Source organism: Corvus hawaiiensis, chromosome 26, assembly GCF_020740725.1.
Source record: "Corvus hawaiiensis isolate bCorHaw1 chromosome 26, bCorHaw1.pri.cur, whole genome shotgun sequence".
Lineage (NCBI taxonomy): Eukaryota > Metazoa > Chordata > Aves > Passeriformes > Corvidae > Corvus > Corvus hawaiiensis.
The window spans coordinates 30,675,733-30,691,503 of record NC_063238.1 but is presented as its reverse complement, the minus strand read 5'-3'; the positions used below and the strand labels follow the sequence as shown (position 1 = coordinate 30,691,503).

The following is a 15,771-nucleotide window of genomic DNA, read 5'->3' as shown; positions in this document are numbered from 1 at the left end:
AAATATTTGCATTTTTTCTGGAAAGTGGAGGTTAGGATGTTGCTTTGAGCATGTAAGAGTTGTTGGTCTTTGCCTTTGTTCTGCTCACATGTTGTACTGTGCTTTGCAGCATGTTTGCTGCACATCCTTCCTGTTTCTTGGAACCCATATCTGTGCAATAAGCAATGTGCATACCCTTTCCTGTTAAGCAAGTGTTCTTTGGTGTTTAAGAACTTGGAGGTGTGAATCACTTATTGATATTTAGGGATTTTTTTATGCATACCTGAGAAAAGTATGCAGTCTCTGACAAAATTCTTCTTCATTGTAGGGTTGAGTTTTGAGCACTTAGGACTCAGGGTTTTTTACGATCACATTATTATCAATGCAAAAAAAAAAACCAAACTGTTTTAAAGCTTTTTAAACTTTAGATGAGACATAGGATATTTACTGCAGTTGTCATCACTCCATGAGAACAATTTGAGAGCCATACTGCCTTCTCCATTGGCATTCAGTGATAAAATTAGAATGGTTGTTTTTAATCTCATTGTCACAGTAGCTGTTATTAGAAATGGAACTCTTCTGGAAGTGATTTTCATGTGGCAGTGTTCAGATGATGATACAAAGGCAAATCTCTGTTTGAAAGATGGGAAAGCTGAAGCAATAACTGACGTTCATGGTTTGGTTTTGGTTTTTTTTCTCAATTTTATACTTTTAAGTCAGCAGGAAAACTGAGACTCCATCCAGGCTTGGTTCTCTGGCACTAGCTGTTACTAGGAGGATCTGTCTCTGTTGCAGCCCCTTAGCACATAACCAAGTGTTTGCCAGAAAGGCTAAGAGTTTCAGTGTAGAAAAAACTGTTGTGCAAAAAGTTATAAATTATTAAAATGATATGGAAGTCATGTCCGGTAGGGATTTTACTGATTACTTGGAAGCATCTGTTGAATGCATATGGAAGTCATGCTTCGAGGACACACCCTTAGATGGTGTATTTCAGTTTCGTTGTGCAGGGTACGTTTTTTGAAATAGGTCAGTAGTATCAGATGAGCTCCCACGCCCTCCTCCCCATCTAGGTCTGCCCTACTTTGCTAATTTTTGAAGGTCAGATGGATAAGGGTAACTGTCTTGCAGTTTTTCTTCAGCTTCAAAATGGTAACAGTCTGGCACAATCTGGTTAAAGAATAGGCTGTTAAATAAAATTGCTCCTGCTGCTTTTGGCTGTCATCTTTAATCTTTTTATAGGAAGCTGTTCGAAGTTGATGCTAAGGAAAACCTTGTAGTTGCAATACACTCCTCACTTGAGCGCCATGAATTTTGAATGATGGTGATTCACTAATACACAGAACATATGTGTCGACTGGATGTTGAAGTATAAATGTATAGCTCTGGTGTTTTGAGTAGAAAATGTTGAAACTGTGCCTGCCTCTACCGCTTCTATATAATTTCCATATGTTGTGCTCTGAAGGAGTATATTCATCAGCTTTCATTCTTGAAATGACGGCTAGATACTGAATTCATTACAAATAATAAATATGAATTATATTGGCAATTTGCAAAAGCTGCCTGAAATATACTGAATGTTTTCAAAAGTTTTTTGTTCAGTGAGATTTGGGAAATAAATAATACACTAAGTAGTCCTGGGGAAATGCTCCATCCCACTTGTAACAAGCAGAATATTGGATGTTAATCTCATTGCATCCCTATCACTGCCTCCTGACAGTGTGCTAATAGCATCTAATGCCCTGCCACTCGCACGATTGAGGTCCTGGGGCTGTCTTACAGAAATATTTCCACAAGAAAGTGATTCTGCAGTGCCAGTGGCCTTGGCAGTTTCCATGGGAATGTGCATGAGTCCATGTACTGTGAAATGTGTTATGAAACTTTGTATTGCGGAGAACTACATTATACCAGTGTGTGAACACAGCAATGGGGAGTCTCAATACACGTGTAATGGTGCATTTTTGCTTACATTGATGCAATATTAAAGTGTGCTAATGGCTTGTGATTAACCCTGGACATGGTTGTTAACCTGAACTGGTGTAAAATTCAAATGTAGAGGGACAATAATGAAGAAGAGTGGTCTATTTGGTAACCTTGATTAAAATTCAGTATTTTTCTGTGTTTTAATAACCTTTGCTTTTCTCCACCGTTTAATTAATTTTTCCTTTGATGTACTGCAGTTTGTGTTTAACTTCTTCCTTTTGCAAGAACAAGCAGCTCACTTGGACATGAGTAAATAAATTACTTAAACAGATATTTCGTGGTACCTACAAGACGTTAGCTGATGAATGTAGATTCCTGGAACAGTCAAGGAAAACCACAGCCTATGAAAAACCAACATGCCTCTAACCAAAACCCAGTAATCTTCCCTTCTAATGTTGTACTTGTGCAGAAACAGGCTTGGTGTCTTCACTATTTCAGTTCTTAAGTCTGAACTCCACCTACCTGTGGAGTCTTGTCTCAGTTTGTCTTTTCCATCTTATATTTTAGATACTAACCAGTTTTAGTTCTAGGTATTGAGAAATGGTCTCTTTCATGTTCTGTGTCTGGTTTTATATGAAATGAGTGAGTTTTGTAATTTGACATAGCTTTTTTAATAGGCTTTGATTTTGTTTTTTAAATCTTTGTGACTTTGAAAGTATCCCAGTAATAGAATGAGTGAGCAGCTAACCCATGTTTACAGCAGCCGAGCTTGCTTCCCGTGAATAGCGTGTGTGTCAGTCACTTGGCAGTGTCTGTAGGAATCTGGGCTTGAACTGTGGGAACGACCCCCTTGGCTGGAAACTGGGGCTGTTGGAAGGTGCAGCCAGGCTGTGTCGCTGTAAGGAGGCTCCTTCTTGTTAGGTTGGCTTTCCCTCTTGCTTTTAGGGAAATTCTAGAGCTCTTAAATCACAGCTCTTAAAACACAGTAGTTCTTCTTTAAATGAGAAGTAAAGCAACTGAAAGAGCAGGTACTCTAGAAGTATTTTCTGTGGGGCATTTTTGGTGGTGGTTAAAGCTTTTCTTTCAGTTTGTGTTGAATGTACTGCTGAGCTACACATAATCTGTGTAAGAGTGTTCAGAAAGTGAAAAATGAATGGAATGTCCACTTCTTCTAGACTAAGCTTCAGGGTAAGCAAGGTACAACTTTTCCAGCCATGCCCCAAACAATGCACATAAGCAATTAATGTTCAGGAAGGAGCAATAAAATGCTTCTTGGCCTGTCACTGACTTAAAATTGTGCTTTGAGTCAGCTGCTTACTGAGATAAAGTGGCAAGGGATGTTATATCTGGCTTATGGCTGTGTATGGATATTATCACCTTCTTTGTCCTATTGGAAAATAGCCCCAACCAAATGCTAAAGGAAAGTGAGATGGCTATAAGCAGGAGGTAATATGGAAAACCATCTAGATTCCTATAATTACAGGGTGAAATGGTTCCTAAACTAAGCAGAAGTGACAGAAAAGACTTACATTAAATCAATAATCTGTTATGATTTGAATAGTTTTCTTTAGCCTCATGTACATATTGTGGAGCAGAAAAGTTACTGATGTTCCCTCTTGCAGCTAAGTTATCTGAAGTCTTGAGGTTTACAAACTGAGCAAGTGTTGTGGTTTAAGCAAGTGATATAAGAAGACACCCAGGAAACAAAAAGCTTTGAATGCTTCTCATGTGCTTCCTAATACCAAAAAATGTTAATATAGTACAGAAGCATGTAACATCATTCCCCCCATAGTTCAAGATGGACTATCTTCCATTTAATTTAACATGGATTTCCAGAATGGTTTAATGCTGAGGAGCTACATGAGACAAAATTGTCAGACTCCTATAATTTATCATTTCAGTGTGAAAATAAATGTAGCATCCTCTGCTTGAGGACCACCTCAGATCAATACATATTGTTCATTGTTGGTGAATTCAGGCTCAGCTCCGAGAAACTTCCACTCGTGTCAAAAGGAGATTTTGATATTTGCACCTGATTGAGATGGTATGAAACGGCATGCATCATTCCGTTACGCTTCCTATATAATTATTGTTTTTAAGCCCCAAATTTCTGTCAAGTTCAGAAATAAGCTTTTAACATCTGGTGTTTAATTAGCTGTTGAGTGACATAAAATGTAAGCTTACTATTCCAAGAATTGTATTTACAAAGGCTTTATAAATGTTGGTGTTTGGGCTCTAGCGAGTCAAGATAAAGGTAAATTATTGTGGGGCGTTTGAGGTCGTCTGTCCAAAGGATGACTGCTACACTTGCTAGATAAAACAATGAGGGCTAAGTCTCGTTATTTCTGAAGTTGCTGTTCAAAACAACATTTTTCTGAAGTTACCTTGCTTTTAAAGTCTACTCGGTCTTGTCCTTTTGGCCTTAGATTTTTTGACAGAATGTTTAGATTAAGTATCTTTCTGATTGCTTCTCAGGGAATTAAAATACTTTTTTTTTGGCCACCAAACATAGTTGGGACTGAAAATATCTGCCAAAACATTTACTTTTAGGATGTTGAAGGTCTTAATGGAAAACTGTATTAAATTTTTTTTCTTTTACTTCTCCAGAGATAAAATTGGTCTAACAGCTTTAAGAACTTTTATTCTTAGTATGAAGAAGAAAAGAAAAAATGTCTAGACATCCTTCATGTCAAGAATGGTCAAAAATGCAGTCCTGTTCAATAAGAGAATCTAGAAAAATTCAAAGATCTCTGCAGAGGAGCTAGAATATGCATTTAAATGAATTCTGTGTTTATCACTAGAAATTGTCATATTTCTTGAGATTAGTGTAACCTGTAAAATTCAGTTTCACCTCTAATCTTCAGTTTCATAGAATGGTTTGGGTTGGAAGGGACCTGAAGAATCATCTAGTTCCAGCTTCCCTGCCATGGGCAGGGACACCTTTCACAAGACTAGGTTGCTCAGAGCTGCTTTGAACACCTTCAGGGATGGGGCATCCACACCTTCTCTGGGCAACCAGTGCCAGTGCCTCACCACCCTCACAGTTAAGGATTTTTTGTAATAGCTTATCTAGAGCCAGTCTCTTTTGAGTTTGAGGCCATTCCCCCTTGTTCTGTCACTACCTGCTTTTGTAAATCCTCTCTTTTACCCTTGTAGGCTCCCTTCAGGTGCTGGAAGGCCACAACCCCAAAGCCTTCTTCTCCAGGCTGAACAAGCCCAAATCTCTCAGCCTTTCCTCACAGGAGCGGTATTCCATCCCTCTGATCATCTTGGTGGCCTCCTCTGGATTCGCTCCAATGGATCCATGGCCTTCCTGTGCTGGGGACCCCAGAGCTGGATGCAGCACTGCAGGTGGGGTCTCATCAGAGCAGAGTAGAAGGGGCGGAATCACCTCCTCCACCTGCTGCCCACACTGCTTTTGATGCAACCCAGGATACACTTGGCTTTCTGGCCTGTGAGTGAACATTGCCAGCTCATGTCCAGCCTCGCATCCACCAGCACCCCCAAGTCCTTCTTGGCAGGGCTCCTCTCCATCTGCTCATCCCCCAGCCTGTGTTGGTACTGGGGGTTGCCCTGACCCAGGTGCAGCACCTTCCCCTTGCTCTTATTAAACCTCATGGAGGTCCTATGGGCCACTTCTTGAGCTTGTCTAGGTCCCTCTGGATGGCGTCCTATCCTGCAGGATTGTCAACCACACAACTCAGCTTGGTGCTGAGCTCATGCCACGACTTTATATGGTGACAGGTCTTGTGCCGTGAAGGTACTTATCCAACACCTATGAGACCGAGGTTATCAACCTGTTGATTTTGTGCTTTTGACATGTTATCTGTCACAGTGCTTCCTAGAACCCATTTCTGTGGACTGCACTGATTAAGTTGGAATTTTTCATGTGTGTCTATAAACATCTGTCTCCTTAATCTTGTGGAGGAGAGCGTTATATGTATCAGACATACGTTCCCTTACTCTTAGTCGTTGCAATGGTATCTTTAATTTACTTCAGAGTTCCTTTTCTCCTGGCAGGAAAGTTGAGAGTTTCTGTTACTGTCTTATCAAGTGGTGCTATACCCAGGAGACAAATCAGTTCAAGGCAAGTTTTTGCTTGGTCGGCTTCCAGACCTTGTCTTTTGTAAGTGTAGGATAAGCCCTTATCTGTAATGTGTACAAACCTCATCTGGAACTATTAAAATGTTAGCATTGCTCACGTTTCACGATATCTAGGTTTTTTGTATTTTTTCCCAAGTCTTTGTTTAAAAACAAAGCCATTGCGTGGTTACTTGAGGATTTCAGAACTGTTTAATTGAATTTCATTTTTGCACAGCTAATTGGTTGTTTCAACACGACACCAGTTTAGATTTGCTTTTAGTGTAGGGTGACCTGGGGAAGGAGACGTGGCCACTTAATTAGAGTAAAATGTGGTATGTCTTTATGTGGATATTAGTTGCTAAACAGTTCAACTCTATCCAGAGGTGGCATATGTGCATTTTATGTGTATCAAGTGGATGTTGATTCTGGGCATCTTGGAGTGAAACACAATTGCCTGAGTCATTGTTAGTAATGACCAACGTTGAGATTGATCCATTTACGAAACTGCATTATCAGTTCTCTCCTGAATTTGGTTTATGCTAGGAGTTTAAGTAAAATTGCTCATGCTGAAACACTCAAATATAGAAGTTCTTGGTTTGAGTTTTAAGAATTTGTGTGAAGGCTCCATATGTGATATGGATGTATTCAAAATACATCGCACATTCTTAGCAGTCATAGCTTTCAAGACCCTTTTGCCAAGCTGAATATTGATCACCTTTGCAGCAGTGTTAAGTACTGAGAGGATGAGAGAGTCATGGCACCTTCCACTTTGGTGCTAAAACCAGCTACATAACACAGAGTTACTTGATTCTCTCCCCATCCTCTTCCCCAGATGCTGGCAATTGATGCTAGTGGTTGTGACCACAAAGCTTTCTTGGGGAGGAAAAAACATTAAGCATTTAAAAAGATATAAATGCTTAATTTAAGACTGTAGATCAGTGTGCTACATCATGTATCCAGTGGGCTAGCAGAAACTCTCTCTTGTTTGATTTCACATGTGTAAGACACGGCACAGGTACTGGAAATCTGGTTTCAATATGGTGATGTTCAGCTCTAGGGAACACTGCCATAAGTGAATCGTCAGTGCTTTGATTTGCTGTTGTTTCTCTTTAGATAAATGCAGAAATGTGCATCTTGGTGTATTCATGTCCCTACAGTAGGATGTTCCCAGAACCCCCCAAAGGCTCACAATACTTGAGCTAAGGGTTCATGTTACACGTATTTCTATAATGAGGTACAAACTTTAGAAATTAACAACTGTCGGGATGTAGTTGAAGTTAAAATCTGGCAGTATGCAGTTAAAATATGTATCTTTGATGTTCTTAATAGTTTCAGAATGGCTTTTAATTTTTTTTTTAAATTTTTTTTAGTATGACTTCATTCTTGGTGTTTGAGCAGTACTTTGAAGATTTGGAGATTAGGAGCACTGCAGAACTGCAAGGTTGTTTTTTTTTAATTGAGGATTAGCGGTCATTAAAATCTGACAAATGGCTACTCCAAGTGATTCGGTGTTTTGAACATTAAATTTATAAGGTTGGGGGACTCTTTGAGTTTTATTTAGGAGTTACTTATATATCCTTTTCTAAAGAGTCATTATGTACGTGAATATTTCTTACATGCAAATTTGCTAAATCATGCTGCGCATAATTGTTGACTTGTCTTCAGAGTATTAGAGTTTAGAAATCTGAGGGCTTTTTTTTTTTATTTGATACATTTTCTCCTTAAGAACATAACCTTTCCTGGCTGGCCAGCTGCATTACTTAAATAACAGTAGCAGTTGAAATGCGGTTTGGTTTGGTTACTGTTAATTTTGTGTAGCTATGGCATAGCAGCGGAAGGTCTACAGGTATTTAAAAACAAGCATAGCTTGTACAAAGGGGCAATATCTCCTATTAGGCTATTGAATAGTTGGATGGGAATTACAGGTGGTATTTGGAAAATGAATCAGCATTGACTGAAAGATGCTTATACTGGTGTTCATTTAGATTTCTTTGCGATTTTTTTTGAAGTGTTATTTGGAAAAATTGGTCTTTTTCAATATGCTGTGTTACTTGCATTGTTTATATTAACACTTCTTGCATTTATTTTCAGACCAGTATAGCTACTCTGATTATGTTCCGATGATTCACAAACATAAAATATTTTTCTTTTAGGAAACGTCTAGATACAACTTAGTGCTCATTTTTCTTGGTTATATGTGGATTATTCAGTATGAAGCACTGGTTTGTACATTCAATCAGAAATGTCATGGCACTGGTGTTTGCATAGCTCTTCCTGCTGTATCTAGACTAGCAAACAAATGGAAATGACATTTTTAGTGTTGTAGCTGATGTTATTAGTAGAGAAATAGTTCTGCTTTACACCTGAAGGTCTGTTTTTAGTACTGAAACACAAGTTTCAGAGCACATTTCATGCTGGGTCATATGGTAGTATTTTGGAGGCAGGTTTTTCAATCTGAGTTGAAGAGTCTGCTGTACAAAAGACTGGTGTCTTATGTGCTAAATAAAACTGTCCAGAACAAAGAACAAAATCAAGGATCCTGTGTCATTGGATGTATCTTTTAATAAGTGATTTCGGTAGCTAATGTATTCTCCAGTGCAGGCATAAACACAAACTTCTGCAGTGCCCTAATGGTTACGAAATGCAGAGTATGGAGTTCATGACCTTCTCTGCTCCCTTTCTCAGACTCTGTTAGAAAACAAGGTTGCAGGTAGGCCTAAATCCCTGGGGTCTTTATCTCTCTGGATAATGTCTGCTTTGGTCTTCAGACTGGAGGTTGAAAACTGCAGACTTATGTAATAGCTTCATTGTGTATTGGGGTAAGAGCTTTGAACTCCTAGTTTTCTTTTGCTGAAAAATCATTGATACTCTGTGACAGCTCATGCGTGTTTCATTTGTGGCTGCTTTCTGTGAGCAATTATCATCAGAAACGCTGCAGCAAATTGGCATCGTATCACAAATGCTCCTGGAATGAAATCAAACAGGCAAACAGCATTCACATTAACAGGGGCAGTCAGTATGCGTAGAGAGCTCAAGAGAAAATGAGAAAAATACTGGAAAAAGTGAAGCTTACGAGACTGTAAAGATGCTGAGAATAGTTGTATAGTAGAGAGCTCTCTGTGCTGTAATCTGGCAGGTGACTATGGAAGACAGGGCTTATGGCAAATATATGATAAACCTTAACTTTACACTAAATTCAAGTTGAGTATTATTTATGTGCTGATTCTGTGGTACATTCATCTTCTACATCCAGGTGATCTCAAACTGGTGGTTGCTGTACTGCTTCCATCACTGTTAAATACTGCTTCACTGCCCTCTGATCTTAATTTGCTTACTGTTTTCCAATTAAATGGGATGTGTATTACCAAAGTATGTCTTTGTGTCTCTGCTCTGTAGACCTGTTTTAACAAATTGGATAAAAAGGTGTGGCTGCAAAGGACTTGAGTGACAGATGTGAATGTGTATGGGAGTGCAATGTTGTATTCTACCTATGACTGAGAAGCTTCAATGCAAGTATATCTAGATGCATGAGGAGGCACAAGTGAGTGATACTGTAAATAAACAAGGAATCAGTGGATGTTAGTCCATTTTGATACTTAAATCCAACTTCGTTGGAAATAGGTATTTCGTTTTGGTTTTACCCTCTCTGCCTTGCCTCCAAGTAGGCTGCGCATGAAGTTCATTTTCCCATTTTAGCCCAAGAAGTCAGTGTATTTGTAAATAATTTCTGTTCTAGTCTCCTTTTTCTTCCATTTAACCTGTATTGAGGTACTTTAATACGTTAGTACTTTAATGGTGTTTTACAAAAAGTGACATCTGCTAATCAACAGAGGAGAAGGCTCAAGTATATGTTCCTGACAAGTATTGAGCTTAACTTCTTTTTTTTTTTTTCCCCTCCCCTGTAGAATGCTCTCTAAATGCCAGTACTTACACAAGGTCTGTTCTAAGGGTGGTTGAGCTGAAATCTATTAAACTAGTCTGTTTGCCAGCAGACGTTAAAGTAGTATTGCTTTAATGAAGACATAATCATCAGACATTTTCTGTTGCATTTTGAATGGATGGATTAGGGTTTAGTAAAATAAACCCCACTTATGCTGGACAAAGCATAAGTTCTTTGAAGTCTGTGTTTGTGATTCATGTCTTACCTTATTGTAGTTCTAGTTAAGTATAAAATGTTAAGTATGAAGTGTTGCTAGCAAATGACTGGCTATTCTTGAGTGGTTTTGTTCATACTGTTCCAATTTACAGTATCATCTCATGAGAATTTTTCATTGTAGAGTTCAGAGTTAAGGAAGGAAGTAGCAATTATATTGTTAAAAATATAATGAGTAGTTCATGCATCTTTCTATTTCTTTGTTTTATCATTGATTTTTCTTAAATATTCTATGACATGGCATTCACAACACATAAATTGAACTATCATCTGAAGTAAAACAGCAATGAGATGTTCTTTGGAAGATTAATGCAATTGAAATTTGGTGTGGTCTCCACCTTTTAAAAAATTTCTACCTGTTTCTGAATAGTTTTTGAAGATGTTTTGTTAGTTTCTTGTGCACTGTTTCCCTTAAGAGGGGGCTTATTGGGTCTGCAAGATACTGTTAAAAACTCACAGTTACAGCAACAAGCTAAAGTAAAAAAGATCAATATTTCATTTTAGAATGGTGTTTCAGAAAATTGGTTTAGAACTGCATTTTGATGGTTTGTTTAATGGTCTATTTTTTTCTCCTACAGTATTAGGATGGCTGGCTATTTCTCAACCTGTATTAAAATTTCTGGTGCTTAAGGCAGTAGCTCACTTGGTTTGCAGCTCTAATCTGTGCAACAAATTTAGAATTCCAGATAGTTTGAGGACAAAAAGAATGCATTGCATATTGTGATTTTATTGTTTTGTGTTCTAGGTTGTGTTAAAGATCATTAAACATTACCAAGAAGAAGGACAGGGGAATGAAGTGGTCCAAGGAGTACTGCTGGGTCTTGTGGTGGATGACAGACTTGAAATCACAAATTGCTTCCCTTTTCCTCAGCATACAGAAGATGATGCAGACTTTGATGAAGGTAACAGTTACAGTTTTGTAAAACTTAGGCTAAAAAGAAAATTTGTATGGGCTCGAAAAGACTTTTTTCCCTCACAGTGAGCAGAAGCTTGTATGTACTCAGATTTTTTAAATGGGGCTTGAGGTGTCAGCGTGTTAATCACAGTGCCATCCTGAATATCCAACTTAAAGCTTGTCTTTATAAAGGAAGTTTTAGGGGATGAATACTGTATTATATGGACACATTTATTTTAGGATAAGACTGTCCACACAGGAAGTTAAATTAGTTTCCTGTCTATAATTCATAATCACTTTAAAGCTTTTTATGGAAATGGCCGTGCGTATGTGTATGCATACATACACACACATTGGGATGTAGCTTGGCACATGGATTGCCCCTCCATGGATTTATTTGTGCGTGTTAAGTGTTCACTGAAAGCCTGGAGAACAGAGCTTTGTAAGTTTTAAGAGGCTTTGGCTAACTTGAAGTCTGGGTGATCATTTTGCTTTTCCAAGTGAGCTAGAAAGTAGCATGGGTGGTTTCTATCTGTCTCAGTGTTTTTTGCTGGTCCTAGTGATGTTTTGTTACTGACACTGTAAGTTAGTATGACTGGCTTGGCACAGAATGACATCAAATTTATAAAGCAAACTTAAAAGGCTTACAGTTCTAATCTTGATACTGTAAGTATGTGTATGCGTATTTAATGATACTAGTAGGAAAACTTTATTAGGGCATAAAGAGAGTCAGTTTAACGTCAAGAGTAACTAAAGAGGCAATGTAGTCAAAGTAATTGCAGTTGATTCTATCTATTTTGATAATTCAGTTTGAGCAAGATTGCTTAATCTGTAAGTATAAACTGCTTTTTCTTGCTTATAATGAGATCAGGTATTATTAAATTAATATTTTATCTTATAACCAAAGAATCTTATCCTGCTTTTATAGCAGAGATAATTTTAAGAATTCTTTGCAACTTGGTAAGGTTTTGTAGCTGTTTATTGCTTCTTTTGTGGGATTATACAGTTTGCTCAAAGAAAAAAAAATGCAAAACAGAAAGGAATTTTAATTGTCCTACATTAACATGGTGCTTGAATCAGAACTATATTTTGTTAAAGCTTAAAAAATGTTTTAAAGATTCGTTCTCTTCTGGAGCTCTTCAAAGGATTGAAATAATCTAAATTTTTAATTAGACCCCATGCTTCATTTTTTTTGGTAGAAAACGGCTGAATTTTTTCCGTGTAGCTGGTAGGAGAGCAAGTATTGAAACGAATTTCTCAGTGTCGGAGATGGATGCAGCTTACCGTAGGATGGCTCCTATGCTGAGCTGTAAGCCTGTGATCTGGTATGCAGGGTTCAACTGTTCCTGTTTGGGAGAAACTTCATTCCAAGAAAGCAATTTTTGGTACCAGTCTTTCTTTTTCGCTTTTTCAGCAAGTAGGCAATAATCCTGGCTTTAAGTAAGGTCCAAAGGCAAAGCTTCTCTCACCCTTAGCTTTTCAGCTTCATGTTCCCATGCTGTGGGCACAGAAAGCAGAGCAAACTCTAACCCTAGTAGGAAGTGAGCCTGTGGCAGTGAAGCTGATGCTTCTGCCTCCAGCAGTGGTGGGGATCTGCAGCCAGGTCAGGGGAGCTTGCTGAACCCTTTAAGCCAATTCAGGAGACATTTCCTGTTGGCTTCCATCTTCCCTAGCGTCTACTACATGGATCACAGAGATACTGCCTCTGTATTCTTCTCAGTGAAATACACTTAAAGAGACTGAACCATTTAGGAAATGCAAAGTGCTCATGTTCAGTCTGCATTCCCTTTGCTAGGGGTCTGTTCAGCCCTTTAACCTATGTGGTAGAACTTAGGAAAGATGAAAACATGAACAAAATGGCTGTTGAGGTTGCCAGCTTGAGCCTTTGGTGTCTTTTTAGGCTCCTCAGAGTTGTCTTCTGTCTTGCCAACGTGAAAAACAATAGTTTTATAAATACCCCCTGTTTGTTTTCCCTGGAGCTGTGTTTCCCTATGCAAGCATCCTGCCAGATTTTCAAGCTATTTTTTTTTTTTTCTAGATGCAGATAATTCAGGTAGAGAAATCTCTTGTTACGTGCCAGAATGTTCAAATTCAGGATACTAAAAACCAGAGAAAGCAAGGCACCTCCTTCCCCCCAAGGCCTGTGTGTTACTTCAGTACCCTCTCTGGTTTTATATATTTGCACAAATTCAGGCCCAGAGATATGGAGGGGAAATATAAGGGCCTTGGCACTTCAGCACTGCTGTCACACAGAATAGTACTTAACGTTGTGCTCTATTGTCAGGATGATGTTGCATTGTCTTCTGCCTTAGTGTAGGCCTTAGTGGTCTTGAGATGATTGTTGTTAAGAGAATTGAACTTTTGTACAGGAGGGTGTTATTTGAGCAAACTGATGGAATATTGGCAAGACAAATTTAAGTGAATGTTTTCCTCTTTTAAGCTGTGCAAATCTAATATAAAACACATTTTTGAGGGCGCTAAGAAAATATCCTTAAATTGAGCTTGAAATAGGTATGCATGACATTTAAGAATCAGTTTGATAAAGATGTATTTAAACTTGCTTGTAACAACCATTTCTTCAGATATGCTTAGTTATGCTTTTGTTATGGTGTCATTTTGTCTCTTGCTTCTAACGCCTGAGATAATATCAAATTTCGACTGTTTGCTGTTACAAATTCCTTCAAAACTTAAATTTTTATTTAAAAACGTATCTGAACTTTTTCTTTTCATGCAAGAACATTCTTTAATGCAGCTTGAATTGAACTATTTCTAAAACTACAGAAAACACAAGAGGTTTTTAGCTTGAAGTAATTCTTATTGGAAATCTGAGGAGGCTATCCACCATTTATGAATTCACAGGTGTTTTTCATCTTAGAAAGTTTCTCCTGCAGTGATGTCTTCCTATGATTCTTTTTACAAAGTGTAATTTTTTTCGTAAGATTTCCTGTCAGGAAAGTCTTAAACACTTGGGTTGGCCTGCTGCAGCATGAGATTTTTAGTGGGGGTGAGAGGGTTCAACCCAGCTCTCTGTTAGAAATCTGTAGGTGAAGTTTAGTTGATGATGTGTGAGCTAATGGAGGAAAATTGCAGAATTGTTGTTGAGTCCTCAGCAAAAGATGCTTCAATGTGAATGTTTGGTATTTTAGGGCTGCACTTTGGGCTTTTGGTAAGGCATTTACTTTTCAGATAATTGTGTTTACTTATTGCTGGTGCACTTAAATCTTCATAGGCATTGACTTTATTTTTCAAAGCACTGATCTTTAATTATATGAAGATACTTTCAGTGATTTACACATACAGCCGCTATTCCTGTGCCCCTGCCTTCCCTTCCCCACATCCTTCACCCCACAGATTCAACTCTTGTTTAGGGAAAGTCATATTTCTGCTGTAAGGATTTTTGGCTTAGTTACTGCTGTGAAATTATGCAGTATTCCAGCTTGTCTTGTTAAGGATTGTTTTTTGAGAAGTGCTTTCACTTCAGGGCACTTCCAAGCCCTTCTCTGAGCATAGTTTTGCTGTCTTTCAGTTAAGGTTTACTAAAAACCTTCTTTTCTATATGTTCTTCCTGAGAAATAAATGTGTTTTTCATGTCTGTAAACTTTGTTTCTAAGCAGCATGTTAAGTTCAATCCTTTGCACTTAATTGATTTTTTCTTCAGTCATTTTCACTGAGTAGCTTTTCTCCCCACTTAAAGGAAATTTATATTCCCTTCTTGGAAATCCAACTGTTAAAAATGAAGTTTACATCTTGTCACTCATTATAGATGTTGTGAGACATTATTTTGAAACAGATTTATTTCAGTCTGATGTATTTTAGTAACTTAGTTACAAAACTAAGATACTAAATTAAGTCCTGTGGTAAATATGCCAGTCGAAACCTCGAGACAGTTCTATAATTATACATCAAAATAAGTTCTGTGTGGTTGTAACTTTTTCTTCTTTTATTAGATTCCCTCTGAAATGCTACAGAAGGAAAGCTGATGCTGCCTTCTCACCCTACCCCCAACATGATTTTTATTTTGTTACTTGAGAACATTCATTTTGGTTTTCAGGTTAGAAGTAGCTAGATGATTAAATGTTCTATTACCTTTAGATTTCTGTGCTTCAGGTTGTATTTAGTTGTGTAATCATTCAGTAACAACTAGAAATAATACAGTGCAACATTTCCACAAACCCACCATTTTTTTAGCCTCAAATGGGTACAGTTGCATGTGGACAAAGGTATTGTAGCTCATAAATAGTGCTTATTCAGGATTTACTTGGCCGGGGCAGCAGCAGTTTGTGCTGCTGAGCCTTACCTGCAATGCTGCCCGTTTGCTCACCTGTGACACGTGGTCCTTGCAGAAGCAGAGGGCTTCAGGTGGAATCACAGAGTTGTCAAGGTTGGAAGAGAACTACAAGATCATCATGTTCAACCATTGCCCAGTACTACCACTCTAACCCCTGAGCCACATCACCCGGGACCAGATCCAGATGCCTCCTAAACACTTTCAGGGTTGGTGACTGCCACCTCCCTGGGCAGCGTATTCCAGTGCCCGGCTACCCTAACACTGAAAAAAAAATTTCTAATACCTAATCTGCATCTCTCCTGTATCAGTTTAAGGCCATTTCCTCTGGTCCTCTCACTGCAGGCATGGCAGAACAGGGTGGCCCCTGCCTCACTGCACCCTTCTTTCAGATGGTTGTAGAAAGCAATGAGGTTCCTCCTGAGCATCCTCTTTTTGAGTCTGAACAAACACAGC

At 38.4% G+C, this 15,771-nt stretch overlaps 1 protein-coding gene across 1 annotated transcript in view; it reads left to right on the top strand.

The window, feature by feature from the left end:
• The window catches only part of EIF3H (eukaryotic translation initiation factor 3 subunit H), a 93,875-nt gene that overhangs the window by 9,557 nt on the left and 68,547 nt on the right, over nt 1–15,771 (top strand). Inside the window, exon 2 of the mRNA XM_048286805.1 lies at nt 10,881–11,037. Coding sequence (XP_048142762.1) covers nt 10,881–11,037 — 157 coding nt within the window. The remainder of the gene's footprint in view (nt 1–10,880; nt 11,038–15,771) is intronic.